At 35.5% G+C, this 14,272-nt stretch overlaps 1 protein-coding gene across 4 annotated transcripts in view; it reads left to right on the top strand.

Annotated features, from left to right (window-relative positions):
* PCNX4 (pecanex 4) overlaps positions 1-14,272 on the top strand; it is a 45,015-nt gene that overhangs the window by 20,349 nt on the left and 10,394 nt on the right. For 3 of the 4 annotated variants that reach the window (XM_032621106.1, XM_032621107.1, XM_032621109.1), the window contains 4 exons: positions 1,676-2,036; positions 4,583-4,686; positions 7,736-8,760; positions 9,124-9,310. In XM_032621106.1, the coding sequence (XP_032476997.1) occupies positions 1,676-2,036; positions 4,583-4,686; positions 7,736-8,760; positions 9,124-9,310 (1,677 nt within the window). The remainder of the gene's footprint in view (positions 1-1,675; positions 2,037-4,582; positions 4,687-7,735; positions 8,761-9,123; positions 9,311-14,272) is intronic. The other variant, XM_032621108.1, reaches the window with a different exon arrangement.

A 14,272-nucleotide genomic window follows, 5' to 3' on the forward strand; every position in this document is an offset into this window, starting at 1 on the left:
TTTTTCTTACCTAATTGCCCTGGCTAGAACCTCCAGTATAATGTTGAATAGAAGAGGTAAGAGTGGATATCTTAATGAGGAAAGCATTCAGTCTTTCTCCATTAAGTTGATGTCTGTCTTTTACCATTCCTGCTTCTATTCCTAGTTAAACTTTTTTATCCTGGAGGGTGTTGGATTTTGCCTCTTCTATGTCTATTGAAATAGTCATGTGGTTTTGGTTTTTTAATCTACTAACATGGTGTAATATATTGATTTTCAGTTGTTAAACCAATCTTGTATTCCTGTAATAAATCTCACTCAGTCTTGGTGTATAGTCTTGTCTTTATGTTGCAGGATTCAGTTGGCTAGTGTTTTGTTGAGAATTTTTGTCTGATCTATATATTTGTGGCTTTCTTTTCGTATCTTTCGTTTAGATATCAGAATAGCAGTGACCTCATAGAATGAGTTGGGAATTTCATATCAATAATCTTGAATGTTTCTAGTATTCAGTATGTATCTTAAAATATTCTGTACTATGTAGTATTTTGTAGTATGGAAGCCATCTGGGCCTCAGCTTTTCTCTTTGGGTAGCTTTTAAATTGTTAATTCAGTTTCTCTACTTGTTATAGGTATATTCAGATTTTCTATTTCTTCTTGAGTTGGTTTCAGTAATTTATGTCTTTTTCTAGGAAGTTGTCAGTTTCATCTAAGTGATCTAATTTATTGGCATATCGTTGTTCATAATATTCTCTTATAATTCTTTTTATTTTGTTCTGTAAGATTGCTGGCAATGTTATCTCTTTCCTTCCTGATTTTAGTAATTTGAGTCTTCTATGTATTTTTCTTGGTCAGTGTGCCTAAAGGTTTGTCAGTTTTGCTGATCTCAAAAAAACAGCTTTTGGTTTAATTGATTTTTCTCTATTATTTTTCTATTCTCTGTTTTATTAATTTCCACTCCAATCTTTATTATTTCCTTACCTCTGCTTACTTGAGATTTAGTTGCTCTTTGTTTTCTAGTTTCCTAAGGTGGAAGATTAGGTTATTGGTTTAAGATCTTTCTGCTCTTTCATTTGTAGCTATAAATTTCCCTCTGAGGACTGGGTTTGCTGTATCACAAGTTTTGGTGTGTGTTTCATTCATCTGAAAATGTTTTCTTGTTTATCTTGTGATTTCTTCTTTGACCTGTTGGTTATTTAGGAATTTGTCTTTTAATTTCCAGATTTCTTTCTATTGTTGATTTAATTCAGTTTTGATTGAAGAACATACTTTTCATGATTCGTATGAATACACTTAGTATGATTTCAGTCTATTGAGGTTTGTCTTATGGCATGATGTCTGTTTTTTAATCTGTAAAATATTCTCTAAAATAAGGATAAATTAAGGATAGTTGCTTAACTGTTTACTACTGCTAGTTCTCATGACTTAACAAGCATGTAATGCAAAGCTTAATCAACCTTAAGATAGACATAGCACTGTGTTCTCTTTAGTGCTATTTTTTTAAGAGAGCTGAAACTTAAAAATGTAGTCTCATTTATTAATTGTGAGATTGGAGAAAATTATAACAAAGGATCTCATGTAAGGGCTATTTCCTCAAAAATATTGGAGCATTAATAAAATTATACTGTTTTTCTTATATGATCTTGAAAATTTATGAAAGGTATTTAAGAATAAAAACTTCATTTTTATGTCTCTGCAGGTTGGTATCATGCGTGATCGTCTGATTCAATTCATCTCTAAATTGCAGTTTGCTGTGACCGTACTCTTGGCGTCATGGACAGAGAAAAAACGTAGAAAATCAACCACCACTTTATGTGTACTCAACATTGTCTTCTCTCCATTTGTGTTGGTCTTCATAGTTTTTTCTGCACTACTCTCTTCTCCCTTACTCCCCCTCTTCACCCTTCCTTTGTTCTTGGTGGGGTTTCCTCGACCTATTCAGAGTTGGCCAGGAGTTGTGGGTACCACAGCCTGTGTGTGTGCAGATACAGTGTACTACTACCAGATGGTTCCGAGTTTGAACACTGCCCTGCAGTCTGCAATGGCAGCTGGAAGTTTAGGTAAGTAAATGGGTTGTGCTTAAGAAATCCTCACAAATGTATTTAAAGTACAAAAAAATGAACACACAGAAAAACAGTCTTTTGATCCAGCTGTTATACAGATTCTAATACTTTGATGTGCAGGCAGAAAGACTAAATATGAAGAAGTATATCTCCTACTCATTATTTTGAGGGAAATAAAGTTATAAAATAAAAATATGAAGTGAAAATTTCATTTAGGTGATTTGACAATTTTTAAAAAACATTTTCTTGACTAAAATCAAGCTATAGTCCCCCTATGAAACATGAAAACACCTTATCCCAAAATTTTCATGAATTTTAATGAGTTCATGTCAAGTAGATGTAACAGCTTAGGCCCATAAAGAGTGAAAACTAGCATTATATAAATATCAGATTGAAGAGCTTAAAGGAGTCTGCTTGTATCTTATTAGTTAATGTCTAGCAACTTGTCTGACAAGGTTAGAGGGTAAGGTAACATAAAAGCTTTGGTCAATGATCGGTAACCTCCCAAAATGAAGTGCTGTACGAATATTAGCAAGATTTTTGATGAGAATGAGCTAATATTATAATTATAATTTTGTGATAATTTTATAATTTCATCATACACTAATTGTAAATTCAGCTATATTGTACTTCTCAAGGTTGGTTTTAGATAAAGTACAAGCCGATGACAATAGTGTGTTGTCTCCTACTGTATGCTTTAGCCCCTGAACTTGTTTTAGGTATGTCCAGTGACTTCCTAGCAGACTGACTCCCCTGGCAGAGAGTAGCAATTTAAAATTAGAATTTTAATGAAATGTTTATTTGGGTTGAACTTTTCTAATTATCTATTATGTGAGATAATTTAGGAAAAATTTTATTTTTGTAATACAAATTTTTTATGAATAATCATTTTCCTTATAGGAAATATTCTACACTTTTAATACTTTCATACAGTTCCAATTAATTTTTATTATATAGTGCAATGCCACTTTTTAAAATGCCTGTAACGTTAAACTCACATCTGAAATAATAAATACCTTAGTAATAAGGTAGAAATTATACGTTATTATCAAATCAATTATATTCAACCAGTAAGTGTGTTGTAAAGTATTTCCTGGGAGAAAAACAGAAAACAGTGAGGTAACATTTCACACACATCTGATTGACAAAAATATAAAAAAAGTCTGACATTAACAAGTATTGGCTAGGGAGTGGGGAACAGGAACTCTCAAACCCTGTTGAAAGGGAATGTGTAAATTCATACAGCTACCTTGAAGAGTAAACTTAATAGTCTGTAGTAAAGATTTACATATCCCATGGCCTAGGAATTCCAGTTTTAGATTCCATGATCCAGTGATTGCAATTCTAGAGAAACTCTTGGACGTGTGTCTTGAGGGTCCCCAAGGCCATTCCCAAATTTGATGATTTTCTAGGGGGACACATAGGACAGCATATAGTTGTGCTCATAGCTAAGATTTAGTATAGTAAAAGGATGCAGAACAAATACAGCAAAGGAAAAGTCACACGGGGTGAGAGACTGGGTGAAAGCTTCCAGGCATCCTTTCCCAGTGGAGTTACACAGAATGTGCTTAATTCCCCAGCACCTTGTTGTGACAGTATGTGTGATATGTTGACTACTGGGGAAGCTTATTTGAGACTCAATGCCTAAGGCTTATATTGAGGGCTGGTCATGTAGGCACCCGCTGCCTACCAAATACCAAAATTTCAGACTCCCAAAAGGAAAGCAAGTGCTCAGTATAAACTGTATTCTTTGCACAGACAGTTTAGGCACAATGCGAGACTGTTTATCAGGTAGGGTGGTGAGAGCTCTTTTGAAATACAAGTTCCCAGTTTCCAGCCAAGGGCCAACTTTGTAAGCAGGCCTTTCAACAGACAGCAGTTATTTCTGCTATGTTAACTCTTTCTATGTAATACATTGTACAAAGATAATTTATACAGCATTATTTATAATAGTGAAAAATTGGAAAACATCTGAAATGTTATCAGGGAAATGAATATTTAAATTCAGCTATATTTGTACAATGAATTCTCAGTATAGTTACAGTGAAGGAGCTTTGTAGTCGATATATAATGTCTCAGAGACAATGTTGAGAGAAAAACTAAGTTTTAAGAGTATTTGTACAGTGTGGTAGATAGCATTTTATGTAAATTTTTAACACCACAAATTTATAGGCATGTATATAAAAGTGTCCAAAATGTTTTAAATCATTAATGTGAAGTTGGCTTTTATATATTTAATATATTTTCCTAATATATTTAATATGTATTTAGGGTTTTACATAACAGGTTCTAATTTGTTGTTTTTCTGGAAAATATATTCTTATAAATTATCACCTGTAGATTTTCTCTTCCAACTGTTCCTTTAAAGAGCTTAATTTAATGCCTCCTGATATGCAATGGATAGTTGTTTGTATTCTTGACCTAAGAAGAGGGTAGAAAGAATTATTAATTAGTTCCAAGTGTGTTATTAATTTTAAAGATTCATGTGGCAAAATAAAACAAGCTTTAACAATTACTTACTTTTTTTTTCTAATTTGTTTTAGGTCTCCTCTTACCTGGGTCTCATTACTTGGGCCGTTTTCAGGATCGTTTAATATGGATAATGATTCTAGAATGTGGCTATACTTATTGCTGTATTAACATTAAGGTCAATGTGCATTTGAAACCTCTCTAGTACATGTGTAAAAATTTTGTTATGCACACATCAAAGAATTAACAGCTCACTTTGGAAGAGTATTTTTTTACTTGTGAAAACACTTAGGATTGTTAAAGTGTATATCAATATGCACATATTGATAGACTAGTGTTGACTGTATGATAGAGCATAGTAACAAAATACACTTGCCCCTTTTTTATCCAGTCTCATTCTTTTTATCCCTATCTAGTTGAGCATCTCAAAAAGGTGACTCAGTAGTATTTTCTTCGCTCCTATATCATATAAGCATTCTCAACTTAATATAAAAAACTTCTTTTGACCCCACTGCCCTTACCTGCTAATACTGTTTTTCTCCTTTCAGAGCAAAATGCCTTATTAGAGTCACTTATAATCATGTCTCCAATTTCATTTCTTCCATTTTTCTCTTCAACTTACTCTAGATTTTTGACCCTATTACCTATTACTCTAGTAAAAACCGCTGTTGTCAAGGTCTCCAGTGGCTGTGGCATTGCTAAATCCAAGGATTGATTCTCAGACCCGTTCTTGACCTGTTAGCAGAATTTGACAGAGTTCATCTCACTTGTTTCACGGATTAATCCTTGACAGTCTCCTTTGATGGTTCCTTCTCTTTCCTTGACCTGTTAATATCAGACTGCCCCAGTCCTTGCTGACAACTCCATCTTCTAGTGGCTCAGATCAAAAACATTTGGGCTTTAGTCCAGTGATATTTGACTCCTTGTTTACTTCTATACCGCATATCCAATCCAACAAGAAATCCTGTTGGCTGTACCTTTAAGTCATATCCTGTATCCCACCACTTCTCACCACCCTACTTTCAGCCACCTTCATTTCTTTCCTGGATAGCTGCAATCACTTCCTAATTGGTCTCTCCGCTTCTGCCTCTGGCCCCCTACAGCCTATTATCAACCAGAATGATCTTTAAAATCTAAGTCAGATCATGTCACTTCCCTACTCAAAATCCTACAGTGAATATCTTCTTTTGTTCAGAGTAAAAGCCAAGGCCCTAAAGGGTCAGGCTCCCTATTTGGTCTCATCTGCTCCTTAACCATCTCACCCTACTCCGGCATACTGGCTGTTCCCTCTGCCTGGAGCACTCTTCCTCAGACAGCCACACAGCTAACTCCATCACCACCTTTAAGGCTTTGCTCAAATGTCACCTTCCCAATGAGGTCTACTGTGGGCATCCTGTTTAAAATTGAATACCCACTCCCATTCCTGCCTGCACTTCCAATCCTCCTTGCTTGCTTTACTTTTTCTCTATTTTCATAACACTTATACCTTCTAGCAAACTATGTAATTTACTTATTAATTTTCTTGTTGATTACCTGTGTTCCTCCACTCTCTAATATAAATGTTGCAAGAGCAAGGATCTCTGTTTTTATTTGGAGAATATATCCTGAGCCCCTGGAACAGAGCCTGGCACATAGTAGGCCCTTAATAAATATTTGTTGAATGAGTAGTGAATGAATGAATTTTTTTGTCTTAATGCAGATTGGATAAAATTGCTGGTGACTAAAAAGCTGTTCCTTTAGTCCAGTGGTTCTCAAAATGCAGTTCTCCAGATTAGTAATTTTAACATGTCCTGGGAACTTTTTAGAAATGGAAATTCTTAGGCCTCACCCCAGACCTACTGAATCAGAAACTCTGGTGGGGGGTGCCCAGCAATCTGTGTTTTAACAAGCCTTCCAGTGATTCTGACTCACCTAAAGTTTGAGAACTACTGCTCTAGTCTAACATGTACAAGTAGGAGAAGGCAAAAAATCATGCAGAATATGGAGGACATTTTCATTGCTTAATTTAGTTCTATTTTTTTAATGGTACAGTTTTATAATACCTAATAATGTGGGTCCTTTTATTGATCTTTTATGCTGCATGAAATATATGATATAAAGATATACTTTTAGGTGGCAGTCTTTTTTTCTTTCTTTTGCATTTTTCCGGACACAAGCTTGCTTAGATATACCATCTACTAACATTTATATAACACTTTAAATTTGACAAGGCACTTTCATTACTTGCTTTTCTCTTCACAACCCTATGTGCCAGGGTTATTTTTCTTTGAAAGAGAAGCAAAAGGAATCTCAGGGGGTAAGTGACCTACTCAAGATTGTGTACTAGCATCTGGCAGAGCCATGATTTAAAAGCAGATTCTGATATCACATTCCGTGTTCTTTCCCTGGATCATAATACAACCTAACAGCATTGCCTTTTATTAAAATCACTGGTAGTTTTGTAAAGATGTATAAATAAATAAGCAATAATTAATAATAATAGTAAACAGTGACCTGAGGTATCCTATTCAAGTGATTCCTTCTAGCGAAGTAATCAAAATGGGTTTAAAATTTATATAAGGACATATTCATAATATTCATTCTTTCAGCATATATTTGTAGCATCCCTCATTGTGTGCCAAGTACTAGTTTAGGCACTGAGGATACAGTAGTAACCAAAAGAGAGCTGCTCTGTGGAGTTTATATTGTAGTTGGAGGAGATAGATAATAATCAAATACATAAATCAGTATTATTATTACGTTATTATAATTTTTTAAACTGGAACAAAGGAATAGTTAGATAAATTATGGCATATCCATATAGTAGAATACTACTCTCATATAAAGTAGGCTGGAAAGGATACAAAGCTAATGTGCATATTGTGTAGTTCCAATTTTGCTCCCCCCTCAAATTTGTATAATTTTTAAAAGTTTTTAACAAGTGTGATTCAACCTTGATGTACAGTCTTAAAATTATGGTCATACTCATTAAAATTGTTTTGCTAATTTCCAGTGGAATTTCTAAAATTTCTTTAAAAATATAGCATTATTTTTCATATCTGTATCCAACATCAAATATATTGTGTCATTAAGTTTGAATTAAGGTGTAGCTCTTTGGTTAAAGACTTTTTTTGCATTTTCCATATTTTTATTTTGAGAATCCAATCCATGAGTATTTACAAAACTAGTTACTTTTCTCTGTGTAATAAGTGATCATAAACTCAAGTATTTTCTTATTTCCTCTTTAGGGGTTAGAATTGCAAGAGACATCCTGTCATACTGCTGAAGCTCGAAGAGTTGACGAAGTTTTTGAAGGTGCCTTTGAACAAGAAGAATATGCAAGAGTATGTTCCATTAATGAACACTTTGGAAATGTCTTGACACCCTGTACTGTTTTGCCTGTGAAACTCTATTCTGATGCCAGGAATGTCCTGTCTGGCATAATTGATTCCCATGACAACTTAAAAGAATTTAAAGGTGACCTTGTTAAAGTACTTGTGTGGATACTTCTTCAGTACTGTTCCAGAAGGTCCAACATGCAGGAAAATGTTCACAAAACTGAAAATAAAGGGAAAGCATCTCTAATAATCCTTCCTCCTTTGAATACTTCACCACAAACCGAATCCCCAGAAGACACAGATAGTTTAAATTCAGAAAATTTGGATGACTGGTCTGATGATGTTTTTGGTGAAGAGGCAACTATCAAAAAAGGAAAAGAAGAAAAAGTTTTGTCAGGTATAAATTTGCCTATTCCAGGATCAGTGGAATCACAGAGGGTTGGTAAACATTCTACAGGCACAGTTACTGGAAATAGTCTTTACCAAGCAGTTGCATTGGGATACCCTGCTACTGACAAAGGGAAACAAGAAGCCGTGGCATACATCCCTCTCATGGAGTTCAGTTGTTCTCATTCTCACTTGTTAAGCGTACCTGAAGAGTGGATATCTAATTGTTTGCCTAATTCCAAAGTGAAGGAGATGAGCTCATTATTTCCAGAAGACTGGTACCACTTTGTTTTAAGGCAGTTGGAATGTTTTCATTCAGAAGAAAATGCCTCAAATGTAGTGGAAGAAATTGCAAAGGACAGAGTTTTAAAAGACTTTTATGTTCAAGCAGTAATGACTTGTTATTTTAGTTTGTTTGGAGTTGACAATATGATTCCTAGTCCTGGTCATATATTGAGAGTCTACAGTGGTGTTTTCCCTTGGTCTCTTGCCTTGGATTGGCTCACAGAAAAGCCAGAACTGTTCCAACTAGCCCTAAAAGCTTTCAGGTAATTCATTTTGATTACATACAAGTTGTAACATTGGCCAAAAAATGTTGATTGTTTTATAACCTAGAAGGAGATGCTCTTTCATTTCTAATTTTAAAAAATAATCACTTTCCAAAAAATGAAAAATGCTTGGTATGTACTCTGATTATATCGGGAGCACACTTAAATTTGTACTTTCTTTTTGTTTATGTGGAGAACCTATTTTTTGTATGGCTTACTGGATTGTTTTGCTTTAACTCTTATCATTTCTCCCAGATCTTTTTTTCTGAAATATGTATGATTTCAGTTGTGTCTTTAAAAATCGATTTCATCTATAAAGTTGATTTTTAAAATTCTAAAATTCTTTGTTTCTCCATTTTTTAGGTATACTCTGAAACTAATGATTGATAAAGCGAGTTTAGGTCCAATAGAAGACTTTAAAGAGCTGACTAACTGCCTTGAAGAATATGAAAGTGACTGGTACATTGGTTTGGTATCTGATGAAAAGTGGAAGGAAGCAATTTTACAAGAAAAACCATACTTGTTTTCTCTGGGGTATGATCCTAATGTGGTAAGGTTAAAAATGTGTTCTTAAACATTTTCGTATATTAACCTTAAAGAATAGAAATCAGTTATAAAGTATTTAACCTAAGTGATAGAGATAACATTCTAGGTATAAATATATTAATTATAGTATTAAGGTATTTGTAATCATGACTTTATGGCCAACATAATCCAGTCCTAGAATGACTGATTATTTACTCTGGCAAAGCTAATAGGAGCCAATAAAGAATGTTGTGTAGCTATTATGCAGTAACTGAGCTATAAGATAGTCAAGTAAATGTAATTTGCTATAGCATATTTGACTAAATGGGTTGTATTTATATGGCAAATTCAAGTGTATGAATTATTACTTTGGATTTGAATCCTAGAAGAAAAATTTGTAATTTGTAAGCAAGTCTGACTTGTGAAAATTCAGAGACTCTAAATAAGGAATGCCTTTTTTAAGATTTATTACTTGTTCCTATTGCATTTAAAATGTCATCGAGTGTGCACAATGTGAAAGATTCAGTGTTATGAGCTTATTGTGGGTTCCACATGTGGTGTTACTGCACATGTGCTTCCCAATGAAAATGATGAAAGTTATTTTTTAAAAACAACCATTTAAAGTCTTAGAAATGGTCCTAAGGGCATATAGCAAATAAACATTTATTAAAGAAAATCTTCTGAAACCTAAGAACAGTTAGAGACTACATCATTTGAACCAAGACCCATTGCCTCCCAGCTCAGCAAGACAGAAACTCCATTCAGACTGGTATGGCCAAGAACACAGGGCTCCCTCTCCCCTCAGCTCCCAGTTGGAGGACTGTTTTCCCAGAAGAGGAAGGACTTCAGCATTTCTCATCTTACTCCCACCTGCCTATTGTGAGGCTTGGTTCTGGGCATGTGTAATCAAGAGGTTGGAACTCCCTTCTGGCCACCCCTAACTTGTTGGATGGAGGCTTTACCTGGGCCTGGTGTCACTGACAATAGCAGGGCCTGATTACTCTTGTCTATGGATGTTCCACAGTGGGAGTGGCAAGCCAAGAAGACCTGAGTTTACTGCTCCCCCTCTACCAAACACATGTCCTGAAGCATAGGTGTTACTCAGAAGTGCGTCATTATCTTACACCCCAGTTCCAGCGCTCTGGCTCAGAGATCCTGCCCACTGGGAGAAGCAGACCATTAAAAAAAAAAAAGCTCTAGATCTCTTACCAAAGGAAGTGACTTCATTTGCACATAGTGTGGACACACTGAAGCTTAAGATGTTCCTCAAAAAACAGTGGAGGTGGTGGTGAAAGTTACTAGAGGCAATTGGTAAAATCATTAGAGGTCTCAGCTGAACTGCAGGCCAGGTAGATTAACAGAGAGAACCAGGGAAAGAAACAGCGGAGAAGAGCCCTCCTGGGGTCAAAACAAATCTCAAACACTGACCTCCAAAACTGTTCTTTCAAAGGAGCCCAAATTTAATTGGATCACTCTGGAGCAATTTAGGTCCCAGGTCATTGTTGAAAATGTAGAGCAACCAGCTGGGTGTGCACATTTAACAAAGAGAACCTTGCCAAAACCATTGCCATCCCATCATAACTGTGGGCACTCACAAGGCTGCATTCCCTGAGGAGCAATATCAAAGACTTCACAACTGAACAGGAGGTAGGATTAACTTCACTAAAGTCATCCAGCCATTCACTAAGCAAATATGCAAATAATAATAACAAGCCCTGGGGTGTGGGGTAGAGAGGATCAGTACCCAGAATTGCTGCAGTGTTACCTAAAATGTCCAGTTTTCAACAAAAATTAGGTGATATGAAAAAAAACAGAAAAATAACAAGAAAATCTGACCCATGTGTAGGGTGGTGGGAGGGGGGACATGACAGAACTGGCCTGTGAGATCAACGACATGTCAGGCTTAACAAAGATATCAAAGTAACCATTTTATATATATGTTCAAAGGACTGAAGGAAATTATGATTAAAGTACTAAACAAAGTGGGAAACGAAGTGCTTATAAAGGGAACCTACCTCAACATAATAAGGGCCATATATGAGAAGCCCACAGCTAACAACATACTCAGTGGTGAAGAACTGAAGGTATTTCCTCTAAGATCAGGAAAATGACAAGGTTGCCCACTCTCACCACTTGTATTCAACATAGTATTGGAAGTCCTAGCCAGAGCACTTTAGTTAAGAAAAAGAAATAAAAGGCATCCAAATTGGAAAGGAAGAAGTAAAACTGGTACTATTTGCAGATGATGTGATATTGTATATAGAAAACCCTATACTCTATAATAACAAACTATCAGAAAGAGAAATTAAGACAACAGTCCATTTACAATTGCATTAAAAGAATAAAATACCTAGGAATAAATTTTTTTTGTAACTGGAAGTTTGTACCTCTTAATCTCCTGCACCTACTTCTTTCCTCTCTCCATCCCCTTCCCCTTCTCCCTCCCCTCCGGCAACCACTTGTTTGTTTCCTATGTCTGTTTCTGTTTGTTTTTTTTTTAATGTTTGTTCATTTGTTTTGTTTTTTTAGATTCCAAATATAAACAAAATCATATTTGTCTTTTTCTGTCTGACTTATTGCATTTAGCATAATAGCCTCTAGGTCCATCCACGTTGTCACAAATGGCAAGATTTCATTCTTTTTTATGGCTGATTAATATTCCATTGTATATATGCCACATCTTCTTCATTCATCTATTGATGGGCACTTAAGTTACTTCCATATCTTGGCTATTATAAATAATGATGCAATGAACATAGGGGTGCACATATTTCTTTTCTTTTTTAAAAAATTTATTTTTTATTTTTGGCTGCATTGGTTCTTTGTTGCTGTGCATAGGCTTTCTCTAGTTGCAGGGGGCGAGGGATACTCTTTGTTGCGGTGCGCGGGCTTCTCATTGAGGGGGTTTCTCTTTGTTGCGGAGTATGGGCTCTAGGCACGCAGGCTTCAGTAGTTGTGGCACTCGGGCTCAGTAGTTGTGGCTCATGGGCTCTAGAGCACAGGCTCAGTAGTTGTGGCACATGGGCTTAGTTGCTCTGTGGCATGTGGGATCTTCCCCAGACCAGGGCTCGAACCCATGTCCGCTGCATTGGCAGGTGGATTCTTAACCACTGTGCCACCAAGGAAGTCCTATACTTCTTTTAATTAGATAAATACCAAGGAGCAGAATTGCTGGATCATATGGTAGGTCTATTTTTAATTTTTTGAGGAATCTCCTTACTGTTTTTCATGGTGGCTGCACCAATTTACATTCCCACCAACAGTGCGTGAGGGTTCTTTTTTCTCCACATCCTCACCAACACTTGTTATTTGTTGTTTTTTTGATAATAGCCATTCTGACAGGTGTGAGGTGATATCTCATTGTGGTTTTGATTTGCCTTGCCCTGATGATCAGTGATGTTGATCATCTTTTCATGTGCCTTTAGGCCATCTATATGTCTCCTTTGGAAAAATGTCTATTCAAGTCCTCTGCCCATTTTAAAACTGGGTTGTTTCTTTTTTTGATGTTGAGTTGTATGAGTTCTTTGTATATTTTGGACATTCATGCTTTATCAGGTATATTATTTGCAAATATCTTCTGCAATTCAGTAAGTGGCCTTTTCGTTTAGTTTATAGTTTCCTTCACTGTGCAAAAGCTTTTTAGTTTGATGTAGTCCTATGTGTTTATTTTTGCTTTTGTTTCCTTTGCCTGAGGAGACATATCAAAAATATGTATTGCAAGTCTCATGTAAAATAACTTACTGCCTATGTTTTCTTCTAGAGGTTTTATAGTTTCAGGTCTTACATTTAAGTCTTTAATCCATTTTGAATTTGTGTATGATATGCGAGAATACTCCAGTTTCATTCATTTGTATGTACCTGTCCAGTTTTCCCAACACTGTTTATTGAAGAGGCTGTCTTTTTCCCACTGTATGTTTTTGTCCCCTTTGTCATAGATTAATCACCCACATATGTGTGGGTTCATTTCTGGGCTCTCTGTTCTGTTCCATTGGTCTCTGTACTGTTTTTTTGCCAGTACCATACTTTTGATTACTGTAGCTTTGTAATATATTTTGAATTCAGAGAGTGTGATACCTGCAGCTTTGTTTCCTCTCAAGATTGTTTTGACTATTTGGGGTCTTTTGTGTTTCTATACGAATTTTAGATTATTTGTTCTAGTTATGTGGAGAATGCCATTGGTATTTTTACAGGGATTGCATTGAATCTGTAGATTACCTTGGGCAGTATGGTCATTTTAGCAATAATAATTATTCCAATCCATGAACACAGTATCTCTTTCCGTCTGTTTGTGTCATCTTCTATTTCTTTCATCAGTATCTTATAGTTTAATGAGTACAGGTCTTTTACCTCCTTAGATTTATTCCTAGGTATTTTATTCTTTTTGATGCAATTGTGAATGGGTTTTCCCAAAAGAAAGCTGGGTTAGCAATGCTTATATCAGACAAAAGAGACTTTAAAACAAGGACTGTAACAAGAGACAAAGAAGGACATTACATAATGATCAAGGGATCAATCCAACAAAACGATATAACAATTGTAAATATTATGTGCCCAACATAGAAGCACGTAAATACTTAAAGCAAATATTAACAGACATAAAGGGAGAAATTAACAGTATCACAATAACAGTAGGGGACTTTAATTACCCCACTTGCATCAATGGACAGATTCTCCAGACAGAAAATCAATAGGGAAACACTGGTGTTAAATGACACATTAAACCAGATTGACTTCATAGGTGTATACAGAACATTCCATCTGAAAGCAGCAGAATACACATTCTTTTCAAGTGCACATGGAACGTTTTCCAGGATAGATCACATGCTAGACCACAAAACAAGTCACAGTAAATTTAAGAAAACTGAAATCATATCAGGCATCTTTTACAACCACAAAAATATGAGACTAGAAATCAATACAAGAAAAAACCTGCAAAAAACCACAAACACCTGGAGGCTGAATAATATACTGCTAAGAAACTAATGGA

Source organism: Phocoena sinus, chromosome 2, assembly GCF_008692025.1.
Source record: "Phocoena sinus isolate mPhoSin1 chromosome 2, mPhoSin1.pri, whole genome shotgun sequence".
Classification (NCBI taxonomy): Eukaryota; Metazoa; Chordata; class Mammalia; order Artiodactyla; family Phocoenidae; genus Phocoena; species Phocoena sinus.